At 60.3% G+C, this 12157-nt stretch overlaps 2 protein-coding genes across 2 annotated transcripts; one reads left to right on the forward strand and one right to left on the reverse strand.

Moving 5' to 3' along the window:
• Nucleotides 1-10786, reverse strand: LOC133357661 (SCO-spondin-like). The gene is made up of 5 exons (XM_061575741.1): nt 10567-10786; nt 9632-9964; nt 7864-8184; nt 7189-7313; nt 1-6940 (listed from the first exon to the last, which is right to left on the reverse strand). Exons 1-5 carry the CDS (start codon nt 10784-10786, stop codon nt 6290-6292), a joined length of 1650 nt encoding a protein of 549 aa, XP_061431725.1. The 3' UTR covers nt 1-6289.
• Nucleotides 3945-5021, forward strand: LOC133357706 (olfactory receptor class A-like protein 1). The gene has a single exon (XM_061575800.1). The coding sequence runs from the start codon at nt 3945-3947 to the stop codon at nt 5019-5021; it is 1077 nt and encodes a 358-aa protein (XP_061431784.1).
• Nucleotides 10787-12157: the final 1371 nt, after the last annotated feature.

The raw sequence follows: 12157 nt of genomic DNA on the forward strand, positions 1-12157 counted from the left end.
GGGAAGACAGCGTCTGAATTCAGACGCTGTCTTCCCGACAGACTTGTGTGGCCGAAACGTCGTGAGAATTATTTAATGTTTATTTTTATTATTTTATTATTTCCCTTCTACGTGACTTTACCGAAAGAACCAAGATGATGAATCCATGCAGTCACGAAAGCTTTAAATCGAAACATTTAGTTTGCCTCCGAGGTTGGGGAGCAACAGGAGACAACCCAGCACGGCGGCGCACACTGCAGTGCCGTCGAGCCGACAACATCCGGCAAGCCCTGATCAGCTGACCGCTCTGAGAGCGATCGCCGACGGCGCGCCTCAGGGTCGGAGACAGCCCCGGTTGACATTGGACACCTGCTCAAAACGAGCTCCACGCCTCATCGGATTCCTTCCGGATGAACACAGACAACAAGAATTCTGATTCTGACAATGGACAGTGCGCACGATGGAGGCCGATCTTCACCACCGCCACCGCCACCAGCAGCACCGCGGCCTTGGCCGTCACTCGGCGTGGCGGTGAGTGGACCGTGGGGCACCGCTACGCCCTGAGGGCTTCACGCCTCATGATGATGATGAGCATCATCACCACGAAGCGCCTCCGGTTGGCATGGCTGGCTACGTACGGTGCGTGATGAAGTACTCACCAGTCTCAACTCTGCTTAGCTTCCAAGTTCCAACAAGATTGGGCACATCCACAGTGTTTGGTCATGGGTTTATTCTTGTTACGGTTATTACCACTGGGCTTGTTTCCGCAGGTTCTGTCAATAGCGACGGACGCTGGGGTGCCTCTTACTTTCCACAGCTTCTTATAATCGGGAGAATACGGCGAATATCCTAAGCCAAACGCAGAAGACTAAAATATTAAATTTTTGTTGCTGGATACTCAGTGTTATTTTCGAATTGCTTATGTCTGAAAAGTACAGACAATGGCTATTATTCCCCACAAACTTTGCTTTTGTGACCAGGACAGTGATATTTCGAAATGTACCTATTTTCAATGAGAAAACGTGGTGTGCATTTGTGTCATTCCTTCATGTAAAAGCAAAGTTTGTGGGGAATAATATCCATTTTCTATACTTGTATAGGACTTCATTTGCCAGTAGCAAGATATAGTAATAGATTTTTACACTTTTAACTGGCAACAAAACTGACACCTTTATACAAGGGATCGTGTTTGCATTAACCACAGCACTTGCGGCCAAAATGCAAACAAAAAGACAACTCTAGGCTCTAAGAAAAGCTGTCTCGGGTGTGGACCAATCAATTTCAAGGACAGTGCATTCATTACCAGAGTTGTCTTTTTGTTTGAATTTTGACCACAAGTGTTGTGGTTAATGCAAACATGATGCCTTGTATAAAGGTGTCAGTTTTGTTGCCAGTTAAAAGGATAGAAAGATATGACTCTTTTCTATACTTTTGAGGCATAAGCAATTAGAAAATAACACTTACTACCCAGGAACAAAAATCGTGTTACATAGTGAATAAGCCGTCCGCTGTAAAATGATGGAAACATCACAGCACACGACAGAATTAGCGAGCGGCTTTCACTGAGAAACCGCCGGGGTTTGTGAAAATACGGTGAACGTTACCCTCGTGTTATTAAAACAAAACCGGGGCGGTTCTGAGTGACGTGAGATTAGTTGTGGGCACAGTGGCGGTGCAGCAGCACTGTCACACGAAGCCGGCGACCCGGAGTTTCATTCCCGGCCGGGGCCAACAGCCGTGGCAAGCGATGTGTCTGACCCGGTCCTGCGCCTCCCCCTTCTCCTTCCAACCAACTGGCGCCGACCAGAATGGTGAAGTATGGTCAAACAACCTCCATCGGGAGGCCTTCATCCAGCAGTGGATTGAGGAGGGGCTGTGAATTTCTCGGGATGCTGCCACCACAGTGGTGCAATGGTCAGCACCGCTGGACCTGCAATCCATTGGATGCCAGTTCGATTCCTGCTCCCAGTGCGGCGCCTGAAACAATGGCGTGAGTTTGTCATCCTCCCCGCCACCTCTGTCCACGGCAGTTGATGATTGGCGGGTCGCGTGTGGTGGTGGTGAGGTAAATTGTGGGGAGCGGTGGTGTAGCAGTTAGTGCGCTGTGCTACAAACCCGGCGACCCGAGTTCGATTCCTGCTCACGGCCAACACCGGTGACGATTATCTGAACCGGTCCTGGGCCTCTCCGATGTCGACTAAGCCTCAAATGAGCACCTGGTGCGGTGTGTAAAAACACTGCCACTAGGGAGACAAAGGCAGCCGGGCGTGGTAACAGCACTTGCCCCAACAGTCTGTTAAGGCTATACGGGGGATCTTTGTACTCCCAGTTCTTTCCAAGACGTCAGGCCAGCGACGAAGAGCAGAACAGATGCCGCTCCCCTCGAGAGCTGTCTCCAGCGGAGGCCGTCCGGCCGTCAGCGGCGTGGGCACAAGCGGTTGCACGGCTGCGCCTGGACCACCACCGCACGTGCACATCGGCGCGTTGATTTGTTGAACCGCTCTGACCGCACAAACAGGCGTGCGGGCTTGCGGACGGTTGCCATTGAAACCTGAGGGCCGCGCCGCGTGGAGGAGCGGAGCGCACGCGCGAGTGGACGTGCGCGTGACACGGGCACTCGTGCGCTCGCTGTGATTGGGACCCGGGGGAGTGGAAGTCTCCGCGCAAATTGAGGTGCCAATTACCCCCCCACGGCCTGAGGGCGCAGCCACCGCAGTCGCTCGCTCTAGAGAGGCCCTCTCGAGGGGACTTTGGCCTACTCTTCCACGTTGGACAGACGTCATGGGACCTGCACATTGACCGACTGCGGTGAAGCCAATTATAACAATGCCAGGTGGACAGAGGCAGTGTTGGGAGGGGATTTAAGAAACTTTCCCAATTGTCTCAACTGCTGGATGAGGGACTCTTAAATCTGTCAGTCATGGGGCTTGTTTGACCATACTTCACCGTGCTGGTCAAGTGTTTGTTTGTTCAACCAGGTGGGAATGCAAGAGACCAGAACGAGTCTCATTTGCGAGAGGAGCCTGGGGAATTAGTCTGCCGCCAGGAAAGGGGGGCGGGGGGGGGCGACGTTTCTGCATTTTGCGTGATCCCAATTGAGTGTTGAGTCATCTACGGCGTTAATTGTCGAATTTGGCAAACTAAGGACCGTGACTCCGGGGCACGATGGCCCGCTCTTGCGAATTACGTCACGGGATCTTTAGCGTCCGCTGTGAGCGAAGCAGACGGCGGCGTAGCAGTCGTCGCATTATTACGGCGATCACGCACGACGCGGTGATGACCGGGGCGGTCACCGGATCGGCGAATGCGCTAGGGCCGGGCCACCGCGCCACCGCCCAGCGTGTGTTGGTGAATCAGGGTGGCGGTAAAACCCGGGACCGGCTCAGATAGCACTCGCCACTGATGTTAGCCGTGACTGGAAATAGAACTCGCTTCGCCGGGTTCACAGCGCACTCGCACGCGCGCGCGGCCACACGCACGCACGCACACACGCAAACTCAATCACACAAACACGTGATTTCACACGGACACACACAACCACAATCTCACACACACACACACACCGTCTCTCCCTCACACACACACACCGTCTCGCTCTCACACACACACACCGTCGCTCTCTCTCTCCCTCACACACACAGTCTCGCTCTCACACACACACACACCGTCTCTCCCTCACACACACACACACACCGTCTCTCCCTCACACACACACACACCGTCTCTCCCTCACACACACACACACACACCGTCTCGCTCTCTCCCTCACACACACACACACCGTCTCTCCCTCACACACACACACACACCGTCTCGCTCTCTCCCTCACACACACACACACACCGTCTCTCCATCACACACACACACACACCGTCTCGCTCTCTCCCTCACACACACACACACCGTCTCTCCATCACACACACACACACACCGTCTCGCTCTATCTCCCTCACACACAGACACGCATGCTCTCTCCCGCTTTCTCTCCCTCACACACACACACGCATGCTCTCTCCCGCTCTCTCTCGCTGTGCACGGCCAGCATGCTGCTGACCGTGCTCTTCGTGGTGCTCACCGTCCTCGGCGTGTGCGGCAACTCGGCCGTGCTCGTCGCCTTCTCGCAACTGCGCCGCCCGTCTCCCGCCGACGTGGTGGTCATCGGCATGTCAGCGACGCACCTGCTCTCGTCCGTCTTCAAGAACACGCCGTACGTGCTGACGTCGCTCGACTCGCTGGCGCTGGGCGACGGCGCCTGCAAGGCGCTCCTCTACTCCGTCAACGTCCTGCGCTCCTGCAGCCTCGCCTTCACGGTGATCCTCAGCGCGCTGCAGCTCGCGCGAGTCGAGCCCCGCGGCCGCCCGCGCCGCCTCTCCGCCGCGCTCTCGCGCCTCCTGTCGGGCCGGCGCGGCGGCGGCGCCGCCCGCCTCGTGGGGGCCACGTGCGCCCTCTGCGCGTTGGCGTCGGCGCCGCTGCTGGCGCTCGACGTGCGCTCGCGAGGCGACGGGCGGGCCGGCGGCTTCCTGCACATCTCGGGCTGCGTCGTGACGCCCTCCGACGGCGCCGCGGCCTTCCTGGAGGCCTCCAACGTCCTCGACGTGGCGGCGCTCGCCACCCTCCTCGCCGCCAACGCGCTGGTGCTCGGCTTCGTGCTGCGGCACCGGCGGCTGGTGGCGCGGAACCGGGGCTGGGTCGGGGGCGCCGGCAACGCGGCCGCCCTCAACGCGGCCAAGGTGATCGCGTGCCTCATGGTCGTGGCGTTCGTCTGCTGGGGCGTCAACGTGTGCATGCGCTTCACCGTCGTGCAGAGGCTGAGCGCCGAGTGGACGAGCACGCAGGCCGACGTGCGCGCCTTCTTCACCTCCGTCTACTACTCCCTCAGCCCCTTCATCATCATCTTCGGGCGCTCGTCCATCCGCGGGAAAGTCGCCCGCGCCGTCCGCAGGTGCCCGTGCGTCGGCCCGCAGCGCACGCGGGTCCTGCGGCTGGCGGTGGTGGACGGGGGGAGGGGCAACAGGGTGTGGCCGGGGGTGGCGGCGTGCTGAGGGCCCGGGTTTCCGGGCGAAGGGCGGGCCGTGCGGTGGACCCGGCGCTATACGGCAAACGGTGGTTTCGCTGTGCAGACCGGAGACGGTTCGGGGGTGAGGGTCATGCGAGGTCGGGTGACGCTTGGCAGCCGGCCTTGCTCGTGGTGCGCCAGGCAGCTGCACGTCGCTTGATGGGCCGCAAGGCAACGGGACAGCGGAGCCGGGAGGGTTTTTGTCTGCGGTGTCACAAGAGGAAATGTCTCCCTGGTAAAGACGAGCATGGGGTGGCGATCATCTCTACTGGTGGGCCCCTCGGGCCGGTGGTGGACATTCCACATTCCCATGGCGGGGGCCATGACATCCACAGGACAACCACTGTTGAATTCACGCAAAGTGGTCACTTGATCTAGCCGAGACGGACGGTGATAAAACTGCCGATGATGATGATAATGCTGCTGCTGATGATGATGTAAACGACACAGATGATTATGATCTTGCTATTAAAGATGATAATGAAATCGCTGATGATGATATTGAAAGCTCTCTCGATTTTCACTCGCGACCGTCCGCGAGCCAAGCTCTCTCGCCACAGTGACCACCGGTCAGATCTTTATCACCTCGGGCTGCACAATGGCTGAGTCAGAGGCAATGAGCCGGCACCACCGAGACCCTATGTCCATTTCCTGGGTCTGGGTGTCTCTCTCCGTTTCTCTCAGGAGGTTCACAATGGCCATGTCATTGAGATTCTAGGTTCAGTCTCTTCTCTATTTTTCTCATCGGGTTCATAACGGCCAGGTCTGGTCATGTCTCTCTCCCTCTCTCCGAAGGGGTTCACAATGGCCGAGTTAAAGCCACGGAGGGGTCACCGCCATGGAGGCGAGGTTCTATTCCTGGTGCTGGGCCCCTCTGTTTCTGTCTCAGGGTGGGTCACAATGGCCCCGTCGGAGCCAGCCACTCGCCACACTCCTCACTCTCACACCTCGCTGTGAGAGAAGCTGGGCCCCTCCAGCCTCTGGTGGATCCGGTGAAGCGGCGACCGCTCTGCCACCGATCCCTCCGATCCGGCGCTCGTGGCCGCCGCGGAGGATTCCGAGCCGGCGCCGCCAGGCCTTGCCGGCGCCCGCGGGAGCGGCGGCAGCCTCCTGGCGCCGCAACTGCCCTTCCTCGGCCGAAACTGCTGCTGCTGCTGCTGGTGAAGTGTGGCGCCGTCGACAGCGCCCAGCGAGTGTCTCGAATCGCCTCGGAACGCCGGGTAGATCGCCGGCGCCACAACCCGCTCGTCGTCGTCACCGTCGCCATCGCCGGCAAAGTACAGCGGTCGGCGGCACTCTCCGCAGAGCGGCGCCAGCCCTGGCGGGGGCGGCCGCCGCCGGTGGCGGCGGGAACAGCTGCAGCGGCACCGCCCAACCGCCGGCCTGCCCGCTGACCGCCAACCACTGCGCCATCGGCACAGCCCCCCACGCTTCCCGCCACATCGTCGGCGGCGGCGGCGGAGGCGCCGCCAGCGCCCAGCGGGCGTCGGCCAGCGCCGGGAGGCTCAGCTTGCGGTGGCCGGCGCCACGGGACCTGCCCGGCGACGGCAGCGTGAACCCGGCGGCGGCGAACCCGGCGGCTCCGGCGGTGCCGTTCTCGGAGTCTTCGTCCGACGCGAGGCACGGGGCGCCGTCGGGGCCCGGCGGCGGCGGCTGGCGGGGCACGAGCCGGTACGTGCGCACGCCCTCCGTCTGCCCGTCGCGTCGCATGCGTCGCAGCTGCCGGTGAGCGAGCGAGAAGCTGAACGGCGGCGGCGGCGAGATCGCCGAGATCGGCGGCGGCGGCGGTGACGCCGGGGAAAGGGGAGACGGCGCCGGGAGGACGCCGGACGTGGAAGCCAAGTGGTTTGTGGCAAGGAGCCGGGACGAGCCGTTGGGTAGTTCCACGGTGCGTCTGCCAGGCGCCTGCAACAATTACAACTGGTTGAAGAGAACTCCGTTCCAACCGCGGGGGGCTACACTCACACACAACGTGAACCACAGCCCTCACTAACACAGGGTACACTCACACACAACGTGAGTCACACCCCTCACTAACACAGGGTACACTCACACACAACGTGAGTCACACCCCTCACTAACACAGGATACACAACGACGGTGGTGAGTCGCGCGAGCGAGTAGCGGCAGTAGCGACGGTGATGATGAGAGACCTCGGTCACGACAAGCGACGACGCTTCGGTGAAGGAGGTGGACGCCGGCACCGTCCGGCCGGAGGAGCGAGCGGCGACGGTCGACTCGGATTCGCGGAGCGCGTCCAGCTCCATCTCCTCCCCGGCTGCGCACGTTCACCAGACAGACGCGTCAACCCCCGCCGTGTCCTGCCGGGGCCTTCCCTCGGGTCGCCTTAAATGAGTACCCGGTATGGAGAGACAAAGGTGGCCAGGGCGCAGTGCTGGGCACACCACCCCACCGTGCGCGTCAGCATGTCGCCGTGTCACTGCGGGTACCTCGCAGCGTCAGCGTGTGTCACTGAACCGGTAGTATCGTGCGGAACGAACCCGGCGACCCGGGTTCGATTCCCGCCCGCGGCCAACATCGGTGACGATTGTCTTAACCGCTTCTGCGCCTCCCCTAGGTCGACTCAGCCTCAAAAGAGTACCTTGTGCGGTGTGTAAACATCGCCAGTGGGGACGTGCTGCCCACCACCCACCCGTGTGCTACAGTGACAGCAGCCTTCGTAGGTGTTCGTAAGCAGCACTTGCCCCAACAGCCTGCAAGGCGACACGAGGGGTCTGTGTGTTTGCGTGCGAGCGAGCGTGCGTGTGAGCGAGCGAGCGTGCGTGTGAGCGTGCGAGCGTGCGTGCGTGCGGTCTTAGCGGACGCACACGGCAGCAGCTGGGAGGATCGACCCGGGGCGACGCCCCTGCAGGCCCCTGCGACACTCAGGGCCACCCCCCCTGCTTCAGCGCCGCAGCCACCGCCGCCGCCACCGCAGCCACTGCAGCCACTACAGCCGCCACAGCCACCGCCGCCCGGCTTGAAGCGAGCGACGCACGCGCGGGCGGCGGCGAGGAGGGTCGAGACGACGACGCACGCACACACGCACATCCCAAACACCGCCACGGCGCTCTCCACCACGCCGTGTGGCGTCGACGGCGGTGCCGCTGGCGGTGCCGGCGGCGGCGGTGGTGGAGTGTCACGAGACGCTGTGCGGACAGGTGGAACGCACGGGAGCGGTGGAACACAGAGAGAGAAACAACATAGAAACATAGACACGGGGAGACACGTAGACATGCTTAGGATTCAGAGTAAAGCACCCGTTGATGCACTCCGGTCAATCGCGAGACATTCGCCTGCCTATCACTCTTCTAACTCGACTACCATCATTACTGTTATCGTGAACTTGAGTTGTCGATTCCTCCACCAGGGGACAACAACAGTGGTTGTGTATTCAAACACCACACTTCAGGTCACAACAACTCACTCACCCGCTCACTAACCCACTCACTCACTCATTCAGCCACTCACCCACTCATTCATTCAGCCACTCACTCACTCATTCAGCCACTCACTCATTCAGCCACTCAGCCACTCACTCATTCACCCGCTCACTAACCCACTCACTTATTCAGCCACTCACCCACTCACTCATTCAACCACTCACTCACTCATTCAGCCACTTACTCACCCACCCACGCACTCACTCTCCACACTGCAGTTCACCTCATTTCTCTTTCTGCATCTTCGCTCACATCGCTTCCCTCTGGAATTCCCTCCCATCGTCCCTTTTCCCCCAAACTCTTAACACCAATAACTTTGCTCAGTTTAATACACGAGTCAACTCTTATCTCTTACAACTTTGATGCGAATGTTGTTTGCCCCCTTGACGCTTTGGGCCTTTTGTGCCTTTTCAGCCATTGTAGTAAAAAGAAGTAGAATGTCCATTGCATGCGCATGCACGCCTTTGTGTCAATCCACTGCTGGATGAGGGCCTCCCCTCGCTGCGCGGGTCACGGGGGTCACTTGACCGTTCGTGTCGGGGTGGTGACGATGATTACACACGTACAGTAGACTCTCGATTATCCGCGTGCGGTTAATTCGATTTGCGGATTAACCGCGCAGCTGAGATTTTGACAAATTAGTCAAATAACTCATGGATTTTCCCTTAAGCCCCAAATTAATAATCTAAAAACAGTTCTACATTATTCTTGGAAATGTTTTTTGCACGTGCTTAAACCGAACAAATATGTTGCTCCGGCTAATCCAAAATCCACGTGATCGCCCCTACAGTACAGTAGTTGCATATATTGACAACAGTGGGCGTAGCTCTGCAATCCACTTAGTCGGCCGAGTCTTCTTCGTGGGAGTAGGAAAATGTTGTTATCACTGAGCACGCACATTGATCGGTCGATCGTTTGTCTTCTAAATCGAAGGAGTATTTTGTTCACTTCACTTACATTCGTGGTTTTTGGATTATCTGCAATTTGAATTTTCCGCGGCCGTCCTCCCCATCATTAGCACGGATTATAATCGAGAGTCTACTCCATGTTGAACTTCTTTCGCACCGTACGTAGCCAACCGCATTAATCGGAGGTGACTATGATGACGCTGACGCTGACGCCACCGCCCCCGACGCCGCACACCTTCACTCACCGTTGCGATCGTTCACTGCGGTGCTCACCCTCCTCCCTTCGTTCTCATCACCGACTCCGACTCCGCCGCCGCCGCCGCGATCGCGACACTCCAGCAGCGAGCACGGGGAGCTCTCGCGCTCCGACCACGGCGCATCCGGCTCTCCTCCGCAGGTCGCTGCAGCTCCCCGCTGCCCTGCCAGGGCGGCCGCCCCTTCCGCCGTGGCGACGGCGATGACGGCCGCGGCGGCGCACGTCCGGCGGCGCTCTCGCGTGCCCTCCCCGCACGACGCCGAGCAGGGAGACCACGGCGACCAGGGACCCCAGATCCCCCCCTCTAGGGGACCGGGGGGCGCTGTGAATGAGTGGGAGAGAAGACGCGGGCGTTTGGGATAGAGCACGAGCCAGGGCCACGCCTTTACGTCGGATTGCCTCTCTCGCACGCACGCAGCAAAGAAAAAAATCCCCCGTATAGCCTTTGACAAACCGTTGGGGCAAGCGCTGTTAGCGAGTAGCACCTATGAAGGCCGGAACGGTACACGCGGGGGTGGGTGGCCAACACTACGCCCGACCGCCTTTGTCTCCCCAGTGGGGATGTTTACACACAAAAAAAACAAAGATCCCCCATATAGCCTTAACAGACTGTAGGGGCAAGTGCTGTTAGCGAGCACCTATGAAGGCTGGAACGGTACACGAGGGGGTGGGTGGCCAGCACCACGCCCGACCGCCTTTGTCTCCCTAGCGGCGATGTTTACACATCGCACTAGGTACTCATTTGAGGCTGAGTCGACCTAGGGGAGGCCCAGGACCGGTTGAGATAATCGTCACTGGTGCTTTCCGTGAGCGGGAATCGAACCCGGGTCGCCAGGTTCGCAGTGCAGCGCAGCGAACCGCTACACTACCGCTCCCCACTCAGTCACACACTCGTGCACAAGTGTGCGTGATTGCAGCACTCACTGCCATTTGCCGGGAGATGCAATGAGGCCTGCACACACTTGGTGGCCCTCACGTCTCCTCCTCCATCTCCTCCTCCATCTCCTCCTCCACCTCCTCCTTCCCCTCTTCCTGCATCGTCTCCCACCTCCGACGCGATTGCCCGGAAGCAGTAGAAGGTGGACGCAGCCTCGGCGGCGAACAGCGAGCAGTCAAACTCGGCCTCCCAGCTGCCCCCTCTCATCTCCTGCTCTCCCAACAACACCTCTTCAGCCACCCCGTTCTCATCACCATCACCATCGTCATCGCTCACGCCGCCTCGTCGCCCAAAGGGCCACGTCCTCGCAAACGCCGTCACCCTGCCGCGCGCCGGCGGGCGACACGGCTCGGGCTCAAGCGCCGCCACGACCGTCCCCTCGCACCACCGCGGGCGGTGCCGGCGGGCGCCGCCAGTCGCGCGGGGGGCGCCGGCCGAGGCTCAGCGCGTGGCCGCGCCGGGTTCGGTTCACCTCGATGACGCCGCTGGCGGCCAGGACACCGCCGCCGCCGCCGGCGAGCAGCAGCAGCGCGCGCACGGGGCCCGATCGGGGGAAGGGCGGGCACGCGAAGCTCACGTTCGCCGAGCGCCGCCGGTAAGGCGGCGGCGGCAACGGCTTGGACTGCCACGACGGCGCCAGGAGCCGAACGCCAGATCGACGCGCAGCCCCGGCGGGAGGGGGCCGTCGGACGAGACGACGGTCACGACGAGGGCGCCGCCGCCTCCGTCGTCGGCAAAATGCGACGGCGCCCGCAAGAAGATCGTAGACCGCGGCGGCGGCGACGGACGACAGTGACGACACCGGACGGTCGGCGGGTTCCCACACGGCAGCTGGGCTGTAGGTGCGAGCGGCCGAGGAGGAGGAGGAGAAAGTAGGGCTGCTTGCCGATGCAGTCGTCGGTGTTGCCGGTGATGTTCTGCCGAGCGGTGACAGCGTGCCGGTGAGCGAGCCGTCACGTGCTCTTGTAGACAGGGCCTCCTGCGTTCCGCTCCCCGGCTGCTCAATATCTGGGGGTCGAGCGGAAGTCCCGCCAGATGTCATACCGGGCGAGGTGGCTGTTGATCTGCCAGATATGATGGGCGATGTTCCAGCAGGTGGATAATCGGACGTTCTAGGAGGCGGCATATCCGTCGGTCTGCCAGATATCGTGCTCGGAGTCCCAGATGAGACGTGTTGTGTTCCACGAGATAAATGCAATATTCCACCAGATGGCAAACCAGAAGTTCTACTGAACTGGGATGTTGGTTGCCTCTGGCATTCCACCAGATGTTCCACCAAAGGCAGCACTTCCCGGCGTAACAGACGTACCTAACGGAAAACGAGACGTCGTGCCGGACGGGACATCCGGCATCTCGCTCGATACGCTCCCCAATAGTCCGCCAGCCTTACCATCGGACGTTCCGTCAGGCGGCGTATTCGACGGTCCACCGGATGAGCCGTCTAAGATTCTCACGGACAGGGTACTGGAAGTCCAACCGAGCGTGACACCGGGTATCTCGCCAGCCGGAGCGTCCGGCAGCCTACCGGATATTCCGCCCGTCATCCAACCGGGTGGAAAGCCAGCTGGCGCACCGGAT

This window comes from Lethenteron reissneri, chromosome 59 (genome assembly GCF_015708825.2).
Source record: "Lethenteron reissneri isolate LAM-NWPU_2019-01 chromosome 59, ASM1570882v1, whole genome shotgun sequence".
NCBI lineage: Eukaryota > Metazoa > Chordata > Hyperoartia > Petromyzontiformes > Petromyzontidae > Lethenteron > Lethenteron reissneri.

Coding starts and splice junctions, on each gene's coding strand:
- LOC133357706 (XM_061575800.1), top strand. CDS start 3,945: ATGCTCTCTCCCGCTTTCTCTCCCTCACACACACACACGCATGCTCTC.
- LOC133357661 (XM_061575741.1), bottom strand. CDS start 10,786: ATGAGAGGGGGCAGCTGGGAGGCCGAGTTTGACTGCTCGCTGTTCGCC. Junction 9,965..10,566: donor GCATCTCCCGGCAAATGGCA/GTGAGTGCTGCA, acceptor ACTCATTCACAG/CGCCCCCCGGTCCCCTAGAG. Junction 8,185..9,631: donor CGCAGTGAACGATCGCAACG/GTGAGTGAAGGT, acceptor CTGTCCGCACAG/CGTCTCGTGACACTCCACCA.